We start from the raw sequence: 19678 nt of genomic DNA, 5'->3' as shown, positions 1-19678 counted from the left end.
ATCAAGCTGCTACTTCTCAAGGTACAAACACTTTTTTATTGCATTAAAAATATTTCTAAAATATGTGACCGCTTTTGTACAGTTGGAGTATTTCAGTAAATTAGGAGTGTTAACAGCCTTCAAGTTCCTGTTTCAGATGCATGGAACATCCTCTGCTTAACACTGGTTTTCCTTCCCAATTCACTTGGATTTGGTTGGTTTATTCAGTTGGGTATGTTGTCCTTTAGCTGGCATTTAAAGTTTCACTTGTAATTGGCTTGCTAATTGGCAAACTATTCCTGATGTGTGCTGGCATGGCCTACCAAAATGTACTTCAAGGTTTAGTATACAATTTAAAAAGTTAAGGGCTTTTTTGTCATGATGGTTAAGTGTTGATGAAATGACAGGTAAACTATAATGGTTATTCTTTAGTTCAGAGATCAGAATAGTGGCCCATGTTAAACCATCACACTATTATTGCATTATCAGCCATTAATGATGATGTAAGCAGAGCTCAAGCCATCTTCATTTCTATTTTATAGGTCAGACTTGAAGGTACCACAGGCAGGGCTGTTTTCCTGGTTTCATTAAATGTAAAATTAGCTGAATCTGGAACTTTTGTCCTTTGATTAAAGTAACAGTGCCCCAGCCACACATTGCTCATTTGAGGAAGTGGATGCCATAGTTTTACTTTTACTCTGGTCACACTGGAGCAGTGTAATGAGCAACCTGCCAGGGCACCTGCTGCCATTAGCCATTGACCTTGGCTTTTCCAGCTGCTGCACTTAGGAGGCCAGCAGCATAATGAGGGCCTTTACAAACTAACTTCTCCCCTATTTTAGAACAAAGGTAAATGTTTTGTACTTTTTCAGATGAGCAGGGTGACAGAAGGGGGAAAACTGATCATCCTTTGATATCTACCTCTAACTTTGTGCATCTACACTAGACACTTAATGCACAGAAGACTAATTCTACTGCGCATTAGTGCAGCTGGCAAAGCATGTGGTAACGCATGGCAGATTTAGTCTGATGTGCATTAACATCACTAAAAAAGTGCTCATCTATGCTAATGTGCAGTAGCACCGATTATGGCGCATTAAGTAGTACCTGTCATTACAGGTACTAAACTTATGTGCTGTAATTAATAAACATGTGGACATACCCACTCAGCTTTGTTCTGCAGGTTTTGTTAATTTTATTATAAGGCACCTTGGGGTGTTCCCAGGATAAGGCATCTTATTTTACATTGCCCAGATCACTTGGAAAAACTGTCCAATTAAAAATCAGCTTGACAGTAAAACAACTAAATATTAGATGCCATCTTCAAAAAAAAAAAAAAGATCTAGCACTGTTCTACTGCAGCCTGCTTGATCTCAGACAAATGGTCCCTTCAGTACTAGTACCAGATCCTGTCTGTGTATAAATGGACAGATTAAGCATTTGTTGATGGAAATACTCTGAATTAACTGATGACTTATAATTATACAAACCAAAAACTCATGCCTTGTAACTCTTTAAGATAATTTTTTTTAAAGGAAAGGTTTTATGAATTAGCATTAAGGAAGGATACAGAGTCTGCTTTGTTCCTCTCCCCCTTAAAAAAAATTAAAAACCTTTTCCTAGGAACATGGAGGTCCCCAAATATAGAATACTGTAGAAAGTTGATTTATTTATAGTCAGAATAATTTTAAAAAATGAATTCTTGTACAAAAGCACCAACTTCAGGCCTAACCCTCAGAGGACAGTGACAAACACCTAGCAGCAGTTGGCAACTGCTCCAGGGAAAAGTCTCAACAAAAGGCCGTAACTAAAAGGATTGTTTTGTTCTTCTTTAATTGGCTGTAAGCCAAGATTTTTTTTCCAGAACTTGAGAATTAGAGTGCTGTGATCATCCTTAGAGACCAATCTAGAAACTAACGATATAGCCTAAATGTAACACATTTACTACTACAAACCCCTTACACAATGAAGAGAGCTGTGCATGCCAAGTACTCTAGGCTGCATTAGACACATGAACATACATTGTGAGGTAGATAAATTAAAAACTATCTTTCAAATGGCTGTTGAATTTATTTGTTTGATAAATATGGTCCTAACAAAAGAAAAGTTAACAATTATTAAGAGATTTGTCTGAAGAACACCGATTAGAAAAAATCATGACAACTTGATAGGAATTAGTATGAATTTAAAACAAAAAAAAAAGCTTAAATATTGCCAGCAAATATAAAATGCATGTAACAGAGAGGCAAGGGAGAGAGAACACTTTACAAGTTTACATTTGTCATCTGACCACATTTTCAGTCTCTTATAAATTCTTTTCTCCAAATTTTTAAAAAAATATTATGCTGTTTTCTATAACATATCAAAGCATTATTTGTACAAAATCAAATCATGGCCAATGATTCACAACAGTGCAATAGGTAAAGAATACAACCATGTCCAACACGTGCGGAAAATAAATATCCAGATTCTAGAAATAAAGTAGGCATGGTGCACTCTATGGAGTTATTGTCAATAGCTGAGCTAACTATCCCTGACCAGTCTCAGGACTATTGTTTAGATGAACTGATATAAATGAGTGCATTTGAAACAAAAAATGGCCCTAAAATCCCAGCTTTTATGGAGGCCTTTGATTGCTGGTAGCAGTAAATAGCTGAACCAAAAGCAAATCACAGTTACTCTTATGAAAGGAAAAAAACAAAGTCTATTGCTGAACCCTGCTTTCTCCACTGGGCATCTTTTCTCAGGCTTCTCTGGAAAGCAATGGATGACTTGAATATATATTGCTTGATCAGGCAAAGAGAACTTAAGCAAGCAACCTAATCCCTCCCCTCTACTAACCTGCGCATCAGTTGAAGGTTTACTGATCAGAGGGATGAAACCTTTACAAAAGGCCCCTTTCTCTAAACAAGAGAAGGCTGTTGCTCTATGCTAGCAGCATGAATACAACATACACAATAGATACGAGTGCTTGTTTCCAAACCAGCAAATGGGTTAATTAACTTGTCAAAGGACTTCAATAGCTCTCGATGAGTGTTTCCACTGGACAGGGACAAATATAATTTGTGAGATTTAAAAAAAAAAATTTAGTACATTGTAGAATTGTAGGAGGGCATTTGTTAGGTAACAGTGATAAGCCTTCAGTTTTTTTTAGCCAATCAGGAAATAATTTAAAGCTCCCTTGTATAATCTGCATTAGGTATAAAAGGCACAAGCAAGAGTGAGTAGATAAACAGAAATTAATGAGAATCAACAGATCCACAGGGCAAATAATTAATGATTGTGGGTGGGTTATTGGAAAGGAGATCTTCCAACTATGCTCTGATGAAAGCAAATCATTATTTTGGCTTAGAATAATTCAGTAATGGTTTTATTTAAGTCACCAGAAGCATGTCAGTCTTGAAACCATCTGACATTAGCTGGAAAACTCTTCTGGCCCCTCCAAACTCACCTGAGCATGATGGGTAGAAGCCACAAGTATGAAGGAGACTAACGTCTCCAGGGTTTAAAAGATAAGATTCTTTACATCATGTACACAGCCATTATCCATTTGTGCAGTTGTAGTTTCAGAATTACAGTAAGTTGCACAGTCCTTGCTCAGTCCAGTTGATTCTCTGAATCCCCGAGGAGGATCAGATGGGAGTTTCCTTCCTGTCTTTACTTGGCGATGGCTTGACTTGCTCCTTGACTGCCTTTGGCTGCTCTTTAGCTGCTTTTGTCTCCAGGACACTGTCTCTTTGCTGCTGAGAACCCCCTCCGCGCTTGTCTGACTCTTCATCTTCCTGCACCTGCTGCTCAGCCTTTGCTCGCTGCATCTGGAGCAGCCGGAGCTGCACCCGCAGTTCAATGATGGCCTCTCGCTCCTCATGAATCGCCTGGTTCAGGTGGTTGTTCTTTATCTTTTGAGCAAGGGGGAAGAAAAGTATCACTTGCCTAAAAATGACTGCACAGACTCAGTAACTTCCACAGCCACCCAATCGTTAATTGGGCTTTGTATGCTGTGAGCTGTGCTAACATGGGAGACTGTGTGTAAACACCTGCACAGGAGCTACTGGGAAACAAACTCACAGACAACTAACCTTCCAGGGCCTAGAGCAAGGGCTGGGGGCAGGGAGGAGAGGGGAGGATTACGGCAGGGTCTATGGCATTGCAGCTCACTGGGTCTGCACTGCGCTGGCTGAGGGGCTGAAGTAGCAGGGCTCATCATGCCCCTGCCCTGCCCCCCACCCTGCAACCTCAGCCTGGCCAGAGGGGCTGGCTACCTGGCAGGTCAGATCATGCCCCCCATCCTCCCCCCACCCATACTCAGAGCACAAGGTGGTTTTGCCCAGGGTGCAAAGCTATTATTTATACCTCTGCCTGGGCTCAGTCCAGCCTGGCAGTCCCAGATGAAGACTTATATGCCGGCAGCAAGCTGAGTCCAGGGAGCGCAGAGTGAGGATAGTCTCATCACCCCTTGCCAAGCTTTGCACTGGGTACCCCAGGAATGCAGCAGGCACCCTGCATACAGCCTCTGACCACCCAAATGCTACCCCACCCCACTCTGAACCCTCCAGCCTCAATGCCCCAAATCCCATATAGTATAGAAAGCTATACTTTTCACAAGCCACAGTGCTTTGTTTTCAGCACCTGTTAAAGTGTTTGTCCTTAGCCCCTGATGACAGTAGGAGCCCACAGGGTGGCACTGCCTGGAAAACCAGCCCTCAGGGACACCTCATCCCACTGCCCCATGGAGTGCCTCAGACCCTGAAGGTGCAACTGGGGCAACTCCCTTAAGAGAGTTCCTGCTGAAGGAGCTGCTCAGGAAGGAGGGAGTACTCTGCTCCAGAGGCCCCCATAGTGCCACCTCCTTGGGCTGCCCGAGGGTTTAAGGCTCTGGTCATTGGCTTTGAAGGCACTACTTCACCAGGCCCCGCAGATGTTAGTGCTGCTCCATCCCGAGGCCCCAGCTGGCAAAGAGCATGTGGTGCTAAGGCATCCCAGTGAGGACAGCAGGACCCTGCCTGTTCTGTCCCACATGGTGAATGAGCCCTGAGGCTGTCACTGGGCACACCACAACCATCATTGAAAGTAGCTTTAGATGCAGCCTCGAAAGGTGCCTCAAATGAGGTGGTCACAGGAGTAAAGACACCTGCAGCTATGACAAAACAAAACTCTCACTGCTGATAAAGGACATGAAACCCTGCCCCTCTCCCCCAGCCCTGAAACTTGCTCAAAGATTTCCACCACCCCCTGCCCAGCACAACTGGTGCACAGCAATTTTTCCACCTCCTTATAACGTTTACTCAAAATTATTTTATTTTTCCTTTTAATTCCCAGCCTAAGAACTGCAAAGCAACAGGGGTGGCCAACCCAGAGCACAGGTGCCACAACAGCCTGCAAGCCCAGGGTGCTCAGTAAAGGAGATGCCAGATTGGGGTGGGGGTGGGGAGGTGGTGATGTGGGGCTGAAGCCTCCAGCCATGCCGAGTGGCGTGGCACCAGGATAGTTCTGCAAGAGGAGGTGTCACTGCCAGGTTAAGGCTTCATTGGCCCTACAGATGCTGCCAAATTCAGTATCCTGCTGCTGCTCCACTCTGCACTGCTGAACACTGCCTCTTGCATCCATTCTGGCTCCCCAGGGCAGTAACTAGCAGGTTACTGGAGGGGGAGGGGAGCTTAACCTGTGGCACACCTGCCAAAAAGGCTGCCTTCTGTCTAGACAAGATGGTTTATGTGACAACAGAACAAACAGCTGCAGGCACTAAACCTACATTTTGACATGAAAAACAAATGCTCCTAGTATCCATCCCTGCACCCACACAACCTGACACCTAGCAGAACCTGCTAATGATTATTTAAATTGCCCTTTGAATTCAATACTAGTCAGCATGTGGGATCTGAACATGGGACAAGTCCAATAGGCACTTTATATGTAAATGAGTGCTGACACTGCTTCTTTTCTTCCGTCAGGAATAACCATATAAATAAGCAAAGCTGTTTTAAAAAGAGCAATGATTTCCAGGCTTGCAAAAAGGCTCTCCTGTTTAGGGACTACAGCTTCAAAAAGACCACTGCCTTTTTAAAGGTGTATACACCCCCCCCTTTTCAATTTGGGTTACAAATGTGGTCCAGCAGTAGCCAAACGGTTCAAATTCAGCTGGTCACTATCACACAGGGACAGGTAGTCCAGAAACCTGGGCCATGTTCCCAGCTCAGTCACTTCATTTTTCTGTACCTGTCTTCTCATGTCTGAAAAATGCTAATCAAAAACACCATAACATCCCAGGCACAGGGCTTTAGGAATGATGAATGGGCCTTCACGTTACTTTAGCCAATTGAGGAGCTCTATTCAAACCACAAATGTAAGACTGATGCGAAGAAAAGCTGACTCCAAAGGGTCTTGCCTCTCTGTACTCCAAATTATGCCTCAAAACAGGTCATGCAAAGCATCCAGAGAGAGGTTCTCACCCACGCGTGGAAGAAGTGGCTAAGATCAGAGAACTCATGGCACGTGTGCCCAAAAGCTTGCAAATAAAGAATTTTTTGGCAAATATCTAGTTGGTCTAATAAAAGATATCACCTCTACCAAGAGTTCCGATTCCTTTTTCCTGAAAAGTTGCGTTCAGGACAGAGAAGGAGAAAATCAGGCACAGCTGCCTGAATGGAACAGAGCTGCTGCCCACACAGGAACCCTTCTTTCTGGAGGATCCTGCAGCCTGCACAGAACATGACCAATTCAGATGTTTTATATCCACTTTGCACATTTAAATGACTGCACATGATGCAGGGCCCTGGAGCCTGGGACTCTTCCAGTTCACTCAGTGAGAATAAGCAACTCTTCCAATTACGTAACAAAGCTTCTCTGCAGAGCAAATGGCAGGAAGCCAGCAAGAAGCACAAAGGTAAAATTTACTCACCTCTAACTCTTCGTTTTGCCTTTGCAAATCTTCCAAGATTATCTGCAGCTCCTCCTCATCTTCGCTCTCACTTTCACTCTCAGAAGAATATTCCTCGGTTTCGCTTCGACCGTGCTGCTGGCGACTGAAGGGCAAAGGAAACCTTAAGGTTAAGCCCTGCTCAAATGCAAGTTTCCCAGAACTACAAGGGGAAAAGCAGCTCTGGAAGCACCTCTCTGCTGAGGTAGGAAATGAAACTTTTCTTACAGCAAATTCTGACGTGAGGAAAATAGTAATTTGTTCATAGAGGCAACAGGTTCTTTGATTACTAGGTGTGATTTCCCTTAGTGCAATGAAATCTACTATGCCGCGCTGTGGACAGTCTACAGCAGTCGCTCTCAAACTCAAGGCACTACCCAGTGGACTCAAGGCATTACTGGAAAATGCCAGTTCTTAGTTTTCACTTTTTTTTGACCACAGAAAAATATTAGTGCAATATTTCTGTTGCAGAGAACTCAGAAAAACCAGAATAGTAGAATGTTTTAACACTATGTATTCCTATTTGAAATCTCTAGGTTTATCTGATCAATCATATGCACATAACTAACAGTGCCAACTTTGTGGAGCACCCCATGGCACCCTTGAAAAGAGCTCAAGACCCCCTCTGGGGTGCCATGGCACTCTGGTTGAGAATCAAGGATCTTCCCTAGGTTCCTTTACAGTGTCTATAACCCTTTGGAAAACCTCATTCTTTATAGAAAAGTAGGTATAAATAAGGAAAACCTCATAGAACAAAAGCTCTTGCCTGCCTGGGGGTTATCAGCAGGTTCCTCTTTACCTTTGAATTTCTGCTATTTCTGCTCGGAGGCGGTCTATCTCTTCCTTCTCAGAGGCAATTTGTCTGCGTAAAAACTGCTCCATTGCCAGTAGCTCTTCTTGTTCTGTCAAGATCTCATTCTCCTGCAATAATCAATCAGTTCTTCTTGTGAGGTCTTGGATTTACAGTCTATAAGGAACATGCTACAAATGAGTATTTCTTCCACTGCCACATCCTCAGGAGCGACTGGACAGGCTTGTCACTGGAAATGACCCTTAACTGCTCAGAGTGGGGGCCTGTCCTATTGTCTACCTAGCATGAGAGACCTGCCAGTCCCCTACTCTGCTTGCCCACCAGCCAGAATAAGTCTGGGACCAAGTAACATTTGCTTTGCTTACTGAATTCCTGTGTGCTCTCTGGTGCACAGTGGTGCCCCAACTCCAGCATAAGCCAGGAAGTGCAAGGCTGGGATATGGTGCTGCTGAGATGTAGGTGCCAAAGTTCAAATCAAAGGGGAAGCACTGGGGTCCATTACAGAAGCAGACAGGTCATCAATTAAAATGTTAATACAGAAATGACTGGCAAGAATTACTGTAGAGAGGAGGAGCTTTGTGACTGAAGGGCCAAAGAGATGGGAAGGGAATGGATGCATGGGTGTGTGGAGGAAAGGCCAAAAATGGAGGTTTGAAATGAAGGAAAAAAGAAAAATGCTGAGTAGCTTCCTCCCACTCCCTGTCACAAGTAGTGTGGCACTAATCTCTTTGTTGCCATATCTCCTATATGTCCCCATATTTGCCCATTAGGATAAGTGCCCTTTCCTTCCTGTTTCAGAGATCTAGCCCCCTTACAGCACATTGTTTGCTTTACCCTTTTGTTCTTAAACAAGCAAATTATAAACTTATACAAAGAGGCTCTGAGCAAAGAACGAAGAGCACATCACTTTCAGTCTCAAATGAAGCAAATAAAGGCTGGATCCACTTGGGGCTGGGTGATGGCACAGGTTGGTGTTTGGGTAGTTGTGTTGGAGCTCTGGCTAGACATCAGCACAGAGCCAGGGGCATGTGAATGTGTGGGGTTCTTGCCAAACAGTGGTGTGAAGTCAGTGGGTGGTACTAGAGAGCTGCATTTGCAGTGCAGAGTTGGGAGCCTGCCACTAATAGCTGTGTCTATCAGGGTCCAGGGACCCTGAATTCTGCAGTGGGCCTTGTCCCCAGCTGCTGGTAGCCCATCTTTTTTGACTGCCGAAAAAAGTAGGGTAATCTTCTGCAAAGAACTCAAAAAGACTACAGTAGGGCAGAATGTTTTTTCACGTTGTGGATTCCCGTTTGAAAACTGGTCTTATCTTGTGAATCATATCTGCAAACCCAACAATGGCAACACTGCATGGTATCCTGCAGCACCCTTAAAGTCTCAAAGCACCCCAGGGTGCCCAGGGTGCGGTGGCACCCTGGTTACAAATCACTGTCTTAGGGATGTACTTTCAGAGATATAAAGGTACATTTTAAATTGACTTTCAAGGAGACTGCAAGGGTTTGTGTTGAAGTTAAGAGATATCTCCCATGAAAAAGTCCTTGGTTCTAGAGTGGTTGGGATGATTTAAAGTACTTTAATAGAAATTAAAGGAAATGTAACTCTGTGTCATCAAGGCTAAATGCTCCATTGTGCCACATTACCCTTTCTGTTCACAGCCTTCAAAACCAGCCCTATATATCAAGGCTTTCCAGACAAAATTTGAAAAGGAACATCATGATTTACCACCAAGCAGGAGTCAGATTGGGGGGAGAAGTTGTGATTACACTCCCTTCTTCCAAGCTTCATTTACTGATGCCAAAATGAGACATTACTCAGACTGGACATGCTTGCATAACAGGATGGTCTCTATTTTCAGCAAAATAGTTGACATTATTAACTAGATCAAGGAAATTTTTACCGACTTCAAAAAAAAGTATTCAATAGAAAGCTATACTTTTCACAAGCCACAGTGCTTTGTTTTCAGCACCTGTTAAAGTGTTTGTCTTAGGCATATCCCTACAACCAGCCAGTCACTCCATCCACAGTCCTGAACCCCTTTGCCCTACCAGACAGGCACTGTAGGGGGGTTTGTTATGGTGTAGACATAATTAATAACAGAACATGACGGCCCCTTTTACTAACCAGCAAACAGTTCTTCAGTAACTGTGGAATACATTTACATCTCTTAAGTCCCCTGTTCCAAAATTGGCTTTCCCGGTATGCTGACAGAAGAATAACAAATCCAGAGGATTTAGGGAAAATAATAGGATTAAAACACTATCTACCTGTGCAAGTAAAATATTAATAACTTCTTCATTTTCATTCATTTCTTCTTTAGAGACATCCTCTTTAGAAAGGCTGGCAATTTCTTGGGCAATCTTAGTCTCACACTCCTGAAAGATAGAAGTTTGATTAAAATGGTTTCCCTGACACAATCATACCATGCATTATGTAACAGAATCCTGAAGAGACTTGTCCAAAGACAGCATCTGTCACTGTCATGACAGATGTTTCTGCTGAGGTCTGCCTATTATTTTAAGATCGATTAAACCATATCAGTGTGTAAAGCTAAATATTTATGCACCTTTTTGGGAAAGATGATAGTTTAAAGGACAGCTGCTGTACTTTACTCATTCTTGGGCAAGCAAAATATGCAGCAAGCAGGCTGTCCAAGATAGACATTCAGTTACATGCTGTTTTACTGCAGGACATGCCATACAAAAGTAAGGTGCCAGATTCCTAAGATTCAATTTCAACATAACAAAAGCCTGAGAAATAAGCAACGGGATGTATGTACAGTTCTAAGGCATCTTGGGAAATAAAGAAATTGAGTGGAATGAGCAAATTCAGCCCCTTTCTTACTGAACCTATGTTCAGCATTTATTGGCAGGAAGGTAATCACATTAAATCCCAGAGCAAAACTTATTCTTTATAAATCCACATGAAATGCATCTCGACTATCATAGAATACTTCTAACAGACCCACATGCCTCAGTTTCCTGCAGTGAGGTACTGGCAAGGATTTAACGTAATGTTATAATTGTATGCAACAACGAAGCTATAGTAGGAAGTTACAAGAAGCCTTTAGTTTGTTCGCTGACCTGTTTAAAAATACGTAGCGTCTGTGATGTAAATGCTTAGCAATGAAATGAAAATTACGCACCTGTCTCTTAGCTTCTCTTAGTTTCCTTTTGAGGGCTGTTAAAATTCTTTGCACCTCCCATAATCTCTCTTCTTTGGATAAGTCTTTTATCCCTGCCTGCAAGTCTCGGTGTAAACAGTTCAGAAGAAACTCCTAGAAACAAGACCAAGAGCATCACGTTCACCAGTCACTGGAATGCAAAGACATTGTATATGCTTTCATGGCTTAAAATAGTTATTTTTCATGCTATCATTTCTTTCATTTTGGTTGAAAGTGCTTAGTAAACATATTACCCTGCTCGCATTTAACTGTGATGTTAATGCAGCCATTACTCATTCCTTCCTCCAGTACTGTTCATTCTCTCCATGCATCCTTCCCCCACTCAGCTCTTTGTCCATTTCTCATCACAAAATGGGCCTTTCCAAATCCCAGTCAATTCAACCTGAACATCAGATTCCTTTGTGCCTGTACTGTCATCTATCCAGCAAACAACTCTTCTGTCCTAAGTAAATTGAATCTCGTGTCCTCTGTTTCTTTTTGCCATCTTTGACTCGCGTCTGAAGTCCTCCCCTCTTCCTGCCTCCGCTTATCCCTCTGTTCAGGATCTGGCTAATTTCTTCCAAGAGAAAACTGACACGATATAGTGTAACCTGCCTTCCTCTTCCCTTCCACAGTTCTCCTGCCCCCCATCAAAATGCTTAAGTTTCTTGTTTGTTCTCTTCTACTCTAACTCTCCACTTGTCCCAGTGAGCTCATCTCATTCCCTCCTTTATGCTTCTCACTTTTCTCTGGCCCTTTCCCCATATAACATAAGCATACTTTCAAACTTAAAATTGACCCTGGACCTCATGTCCTCTCCTCCCTTTCATTTTAGCTTACTGAAGTACTGTGTGCAATCACTGCCAGCAGTTAATTCAATTCCATTCTCTCCAATCTGACTCACACTCCACTGAATCCACTTGCACCAAAATCTCTTATGACTTAGGGGTGCACCAATAAAGATTTTCTTGGCCGATACCAATGTCTGATTATTAATTAGCTATATTGGCCGATACCAATCCAATAGCTGATTTACAGGAATGCAGCCTGGCAGCTTGGAAAGCCGCCTCCTGCTGGTAAGCCACTGATATTGGTTTTATGACATGTTATAAATTACCTACCTGATTCCTGAATTCTGCCTAAACAATAAAGGTGATAATGACCCTCCTGCCTTATGATAAGCCTTAATCTCCCAGTTAGCTTCTTTTCTTCTGCTAATTGTTTGCTTGCTATCCCTGGGAATTGCTCTCCCTACTCTTCCATTTGTTTTTACTATGAAGCTCTGGCTTTCATTCCTCAGACCTGGAAAAGAATGTTTTGAATTCAAGAGCTTGTCTCACTCTATTTCACCTATGCCATTGGTCCAATAAAAGTTATTACCCTTAGAAATCCCTGCCTCTCACATAAATCAGCAACATCATAATCAAAGTAGACAGCCAGTGAGGTGTACTGATGGAAAAACAAACCTGGCGCCTGATTTCCTCTTTAATGCTTTCTTGTGTTTCTGGCAGAGCTGGCATTGTTGCCATATTAGACCAGCGAAGGGGTTTCGTCACCTGCTTTAGAGTCACATTCCCAAAGAACTCTTGGACATGTGTAAAAAATACATACAGGACACGGTTGCTGATCTGGGAAGAAAGGAGAGTCAAAATGTTGGTTCAGAAAGTGGTTTTTTAATACTATGTCTTTTAGTTTATTTTGTATCTTAACTCAATTATCTTCTTGGATGAGACTACTGCTTTTACTTCATCTTTGAAGACAACTAACTCAGATGATGTATTTCAGATTCAACAGCTGGTTTAAAAATGTCTTAAAAGACCTGCTGCTGACCTCAAGGAAGTATTCATTCCGTTTTCACTGGGCTCTCTCTCCCTTTTCTGATTCCCTTGAGGTATAAGAACTTTTCTTTCCAAGCTTAATTTTTTGGAATTGGCCTGCAATGTTAACAGTTAGTTTTATAGATGACAGACAGAGAAATCTGTTAGCTTACTATGCTTCTCTCTCTCTGTGTGTAGATAAGTAGGGACCTACCAAATTTATGGCAGATGCCTCCAAACTTTGCAGTCTGAGCGCAGTGGGCCCCCCCACGCCACTGGCCAAGGGGGTCTGGAAGTCCTGCCCCTCCCCAGAGATTGACAGATAGCCACCTGTCAATATCCAGGGAGGGGGTGGGACTTCTGGGGCCACTTGGCCAATCAGAGGCATGCCCTCCTGCCGTGCTCTGTTGCACCGCCCCCCCCCCCCGGTTGCCAGGGCTTCACACCTCTGTTTGCAGCTCCCTTCCCTCCTCAGGCTTGCTGGCCATTTTCCCGCTTTTTCACAGTCCCCACGCTTTTCTGCAGGGACTGGGCTTTTTCACAGGGAACCTACCAATTTGTTGTTTCCGTGAAAATTGCAAAACTGTGAATTTGATAGGTCCCTTACATTTGAGTCATTACTAGCAAGACACAAGAGAACTAACAAGAAAATTACTACATTTTAAATAACAAACATTTGTCTTTCATCCATAAAAACATGTTTTCCTCTAGAGCTTCCTGAAAAATGAGACTAATCACCTGATGCTGTAACTGTGTTCAACATTAACTTCTTAATTGCAGACTGTATCACCACCTTAAACTATTGATTTACAACGGACTGAGTCAGAAACATCCACAAACTGGCTCTTAGGCAAAACACTGTATAACCCTACTAAGCCACCACAGCCTGGCTAACAAACACTGTATTTACTAAAATACAGATTATTATAGTCCCTTACATATATTGTCTTCAGCTAAGATAGTGCTTGCAGCATTTTAGTATAATCCAACAAGAGTCTCTTTCTAGAGCTACTAGCAACATTATGAAGTATTTAAAGATAAAGAGTCACTGAGTTATGCCTGTTGGATAACTACCTTCTTTATTTCTCCCCGGTAATTCAGCAGATTTAACGCATCCTCTAACCCTCCTCAATTATTTTAAACAGGGGAAATGCTGGTCACACAATATTTTGGAAAGACCTGCTACTATTGTATTCACTGCTCTGATGCTAGATTTGATTTGATACTATCTGTCAAGCTAAAATTCACAGAATTGTCTCAAAACAAGTGACTGATTTCATCCCCTGAATCTATTCAAACAAAACATGATAGAGTATGAGTTATTTTGCAATAATTTGTGCTTGTCTGGTAGAAGAGGGAGAATTGGGACTGGCACAGAAAGTACCAGTGAGTAACAGCAAACCCTCCTCCTGCCCAAGGGCCTCACACCTAGATTATTATATAAGGAGGTAGGTTTTTATTAAAAAGATGCCCAATGAAAACCAAAGCGTCCTGCAGCAGAAACTGCAGTCCCAAGTGCATCTGCAGGACTCCAGGCTGTTAAAGCATGACAACAGCTATAATGGTTCAGAAATTTCATATTTCACTTTTTATGAATTTGGAAGCCAGCTCTTACTATGTAAGTTATTTCATCAGGCAGATCTGGGTTTACAAAACTGGACTGACCAGCCTGATGCACACATTAAGCAATAATATACTCTTGGGCAATGACTTGTCACTGAACAGCCAACCCTAACAAATTCTTAGTATATGCACAAACCTATTGGTGTTGAGGGTTGAACTCCTCCAGTATTCTTACTATCTCCTATTAAAGCAGTGTTTGTAATGCTTTAATAATATAACTATACTTGAAAGCCCAGAACAGTGGTGTTTGCCAGCTCATATGAAGAAAGCATGTGCGTGTGTTGGGGGGGAGGGGGGGAATGAGAAGGCCTGACAAGTATTTAAAGAAAACCTGCAATTTAACTGAACCTTACCATTTATCCCATTCCTGCCTGCCTGCCTGCCTGCCTGAGAGGGAGAACTTCGTGCTAGGACCAGGTTTTTGCTGGGTACGCACATACCTGGACAGTAGGGCTGAGCACTATAGAAATGTTCTGGATGTTCATTTTTGTTTCTAGTTCCTTTGCAATAACATGGTCCATATGCACTATCAACCAAGAAATCAGGAGGTGGTTACACTCTGGCAACTCCTTCAGCAACCGCTGGCACTCCTGAACTTTCTCAGCCTCATTGCTCTTTCCGCAAGCATCTTCAAAACGGGGCATTAGTTCTTTGGTAAGCAAATTTTCTGGCAGTTCACGCAGATACTGTTTCAGCAAGCTGGCTATAGTATTGGGCTCATACTCCTCCAGGTTGGGACATTCTTCTCGATCATAGGCTGCTTTCAGCTCATCCACCTTCGATTTTATTCCTAAAACATTCAGATTAGAAATCAGAGACCACTTTGGAAATGTACATCATTTGGCTTTACAAAGCCTTACTCCTATTCCTGTCTCCTTAGTTCCACACAGTTTAATTTTAGATTAAAATATTTGTCTCTCCTGACCCAAAACAAAGCTCAGAAACAAAGACCTTAAACCAAATCAATTCTAGTAGGGTTACGTGCTCAACACCTCTGACATCAAGACTAAAATGTGCATTGATGCATGTAAGCAAGTGTTGTGTCTATTTTCTTTGAAGTCCCCTGAAGTCAGAAAATACTGACTTCCTCTTGGATGTGGCAATATAGTTTTGCTGAAGCAAAGATTCTGTTTGTGAGCACAAGTATGTGTATGGAAGAAGCCACTGCTTTTCCGTATTGGGATGGTTTTTAAAAGGGTATGCTTGTATTGTAGGACTAGAAAAATCTCCAGTCAGTATTTTAAGTATATTATTTATCTGTATGGTCTTGATCCCCGAACACAAATGAGGAAAATCTCTCTCTCAATTAAGTGGAAGGTTTAGGTTCAGACTGCTGTAGAGTTGTACAGGGGAATTTTATACTGAGGATTTTAATACAGCTATAAAGTTGCGTGGATTTTTCTAACTGTTTCATGTCAAAAAGTCCCAGACAGAGCAGCATTTTGTGAATTAAAATGCTGTCCAAGGTAAATAATCACCATAAAGAGCAAGCCTCCAGCCCTCAACTGCCTGAGTAACCGTTTCTGCTGCTATTGCTTAGACTTCGATTCAACTGCGTGAGCCTACATAAAGCTACATAATAAAGAGAAGGATTCCAATTTGGTGAATTAGCTCGGTTTGAATCAGCCTATACCCTATATAAACATGTATGGAGGAGGGCACTAGAAAAAAGAACTGGAAATCTCAACCATCAAAAATGGGTCACAGAAAGAAGTGACTATGTTATGTCTCTAGAAGAAGCTGTGATGGGAATACTTCGGTATGCAAGCACTGAGAGACTGGTTTTACTTTTGCCGTATATATGCACCGCAATACATTTTTACTTGTAGTGGCTTTATCTGTTGATAAAGCCTTTCAAATTAGTTCCATGTACTGTTTTATATACTTAGATGATACACATTTGGCTTGAAATGCTCTTCCCAATCTCCTTTTTCTTTTCCTTTAAACAGGTCATGTTCCACAGCTGGAATATTTAAACTATAAACACTGCTGGTAGACTTCCTAAGTCAAACTCAGCTGATAATTAACTTGGCTGAAATCATTGTCACTTATACGTAAGTCAATGTTAATGGCTTACATATACAAATCATTAACAATAATGATCAAAGCTGTAAATTACTGTGCTGCTACTACTAATGCTTTTCGACAAATCCAAGCTGAAACTCTCAACTGCTGCTCTACACTATTAGTAGATTTACTGAAAACAAAAAGAAATTTCTTTTCAGAAGGAAATGATAATGCAAGGGACTGAGGAAGGCACATTTAGGAGCATGCCTGTTTATTTCCTAAATTCCCCACCAGATCTCTATATCCATCAACTAGTATAATCTCTCATTACTAAAGTAGGAGTAACAATAACCTATTCAAAATAATAGCAAGTGCCAACCAAAAGATATAAGCATTAAGGCAAACATAAAGACATGTTCCATTTGTATTTTCCATCCCATCATAAAGACTGACTCTCATATATTTTTGTTGCCACTTTCAGCAAGTGGCTAGCCACAGTAGTCAATGAATCACGTGAAAATGGCACAATGGTGGCTGTGCCAGGAAAGGAGAGATTCAGTATACATCTGATAAACCCTTTCCTCTCCTTGCTTCACAAGACTGGATTTATCCATCTGCAGATACACTGGCAAGGGTCCTAGGACATTTTTCAACTCAACCACCACAGCAGCTATATTTCTGACATAAACGAAGTTAGACAAAGGGAACAATAGCCTGGGTATGCCATATACTTGGTGTGCCCAGTATACCTGAAACTCTGTAGATGCCTTCACATTTCATTCCATACTTCTCTACATAATCTATACATTCACGGAAAACTGCTGGCAGGCGGATGCCATCATACATCATGGTCCTGTCTGCTGCATCAGCCAAAGGAATCCCAAACACAGGTCTATGACTTGGAACATCTTGCTGAGGTATCTCTGCCTCCTGAGTTGGCTTTTTCTTTTTTTTCTTTTCTTTCCACTGTTTTACAACATCTGCTGCTGTTAAGTCTTTTGACTTCTTCTCTTTATGTTTTTCTTCCTTATGTTTGTCATCTTTATGTTTTTCATCTTTGGGTTTCTCTTTTATTTTAAAATCCTTTTCCTTCTTTTTGGAAAAGCTGGGCTTCTTGAAGACATGAATTCCCTTGGATCGCTTCAGCTTAGAAGGACTTTCAGCTTCATCACCAGAGCTGTCCTCTTGAAAAGCAGCATAGCCTTCCGCTATTGGAAAAAGGAGAGGAGAAGCAAGGGGGAGAAAGTTACAGGCCATTTTAATTTATAAGCAAGATCTAGGAGGAAGAAAACCAGGGAAATATAGTAGGAAGCAAGACATGGTGTCTGCCTGCACAATGCTTCAGAAGATCCATTTTACTTTCTACAAAGTAGGACAAATATTAAATCCAGTGTTGCATAATCTCATCCAATTATGAAAAAACATATCACATACGATCTAAACATTTGATATTTTAAACACATACTTAATACAACAATGCCCATCTCGTTTGTTATTTGCTCACTTAATGGTCTAAGAAATACAAAATTAAAATAATTCTTTGGCAATGTGTAGTATAGTATAGTTCCTTCAATCAATAGTATAAGAGTCACTTTTAAGAGAGATAATCTACATGTTTATTTGTCTAACAAAGGGCTGAGTCACTTAATTGCCCACTCTCTTTTTGAAAATGTTAAGCCTCTTCTTAAGATGAATGTAAAAAATATTAAAATTCTAGCCTTAGACAACAACATAATCAAAGGGAAAAAACTTACTGTCCATTAGAGACATAATGTTATTCCAGATATACTTGCATAGCAGTACGTTTGCCTTGTAGAGCCTATTCGAGAGCTTGGATGTTTGTGGTCACAATGCAATAATACTGTGCTTCAGCTGCAGAATACCAGGTACCGTGTGTGAAATATGTGCGAGTTGCTATACATTATACCTTTGCAGCTATCCCTGCCCACGCTGCAGGCAAGAGCAGGTAAAACTTTAAAGGTGGTTTTAAAAAGAACCTTCCTACCTAATTAATTGTAGGTTTCCACCTTAAACCATCCCGAGAGTGAAGGTAAATATGAAGTACGTTTAAAAAAAAAAAAAAAAAAGGAAATACCTTACACGTGGTCTGCAGTTCTTAACTTCCTTCAACTTCTGGATAACCAGCTTTAGCTCTCATGTGATACTAGGACATGCAGTTTTCTTCATGTTATTCTATTAACCAGGAACTTTGCTGTTTGCATGAAGGAGGAGGGCATTGATTTCTTACAGGCCTATTATTTAACTTACACATTACTTAGAGAAGACAGGTGGGGTGAAAGTCCATGCTACTGCTTTTGTCAGTGCAGCACAGAATTCAAAGCATTAAGAACTCTTGTGAATTTAAAACTCTTTTGTACCCTTCCCTGTGCTGGGCTGCTCTAAAGGCTTGGGAGGCCCAAGGCATACTTTACACATGCTGCTTTATGGACAGCAGATCTTTGTAATTTTACCATGCAAATCTCCAAACTGTAAAGCAAATAAAGTATGGCAGAGATACAGAATTTTGCCATATACTAAAGAAACAATAGTTACTTGGTCAGCATATCCTCCACGGTCTCCCCCACAACACACCCCTCATGTGGGAGGAGAGATATCCAGAAAGCATGAACACCTCTCTCCCCATTCTCCTTCTCCCCCTTTATTCCTAAAGCATCTAAAACATGATCCTTTAGAATTAGCGAGATTTTCAGTTAATAAAATTACTGCATGATATTCACAGTCATTGAGTTGCAAGAGCAAAATTACCTTACATACATTGAAAAGCTAAGAAAAAAACTACCTGATTTATTAAGCTAAGTGGCATCATCTGCAGTTAGTGAACTGCACTGTTTGTTTCTCTTTACTGTGTACTTTAAGATTTCAAACTAGTAGATGGAAGCACCTCTCAAACTCGGATTTGTTACTCGCAGATTGGAAAACTGCTTTCCTGCTTTCTTTCTGATTTCTTAACTCCCAGCTGGTTTCTTAGCACTGAAGGAACTTGCCATTGAACTGAGGTAGATGAACAAAGTAAGGTAAAAAAAAGAACCAACTACTCTTTGCACCTGTATCAGAGTGGCTGCTGACAAAGGTTTATTTATAATACTGCTGAACTGTGGTTCCAGGTGCTTAGCCACTGACTTCCACTACTTCAGTAATTTTACGTCCTTTAAAATTTCAACAGTAAACATGTATGCTTGCCCTTTTTTTAAAGTATTGTTATGTTTTAGTAAGCAGCAGCCTTACCAAAGATTGCCAAAGCTTTAATAGATTAAAAAAAAAGACTTGGTTCAAGTTAAATCCATGTTTAAATACTGTTTATCTACCTTGAATCTAGTTCATAGAGAGCAGTTTTTATAAACCCA

At 41.4% G+C, this 19678-nt stretch overlaps 1 protein-coding gene across 3 annotated transcripts in view; it reads right to left on the bottom strand.

Moving 5' to 3' along the window:
• Nucleotides 1-2029: 2029 nt before the first annotated feature.
• RALBP1 (ralA binding protein 1) overlaps nucleotides 2030-19678 on the bottom strand; it is a 44971-nt gene continuing 27322 nt past the window's right edge. For 2 of the 3 annotated variants that reach the window (XM_006262855.4, XM_006262857.4), the window contains 8 exons: nucleotides 17063-17521; nucleotides 14747-15096; nucleotides 12333-12494; nucleotides 10849-10980; nucleotides 9971-10078; nucleotides 7695-7816; nucleotides 6878-7001; nucleotides 2030-3878 (listed from right to left, as the gene is read on the bottom strand). In XM_006262855.4, the coding sequence (XP_006262917.1) occupies nucleotides 3612-3878; nucleotides 6878-7001; nucleotides 7695-7816; nucleotides 9971-10078; nucleotides 10849-10980; nucleotides 12333-12494; nucleotides 14747-15096; nucleotides 17063-17521 (1724 nt within the window). In that variant the 3' untranslated portion in view covers nucleotides 2030-3611. Of the gene's footprint in view, nucleotides 3879-6877; nucleotides 7002-7694; nucleotides 7817-9970; nucleotides 10079-10848; nucleotides 10981-12332; nucleotides 12495-14746; nucleotides 15097-17062; nucleotides 17522-18067; nucleotides 18232-19678 lie in introns of those variants that run through there. The other variant, XM_006262858.4, reaches the window with a different exon arrangement.

The sequence above is a fragment of the Alligator mississippiensis genome, chromosome 3 (genome assembly GCF_030867095.1).
Source record: "Alligator mississippiensis isolate rAllMis1 chromosome 3, rAllMis1, whole genome shotgun sequence".
NCBI lineage: Eukaryota > Metazoa > Chordata > Crocodylia > Alligatoridae > Alligator > Alligator mississippiensis.
The sequence above is the reverse complement of the archived record's forward strand: the minus strand, read 5'-3'. Positions and strand labels throughout refer to the sequence as shown.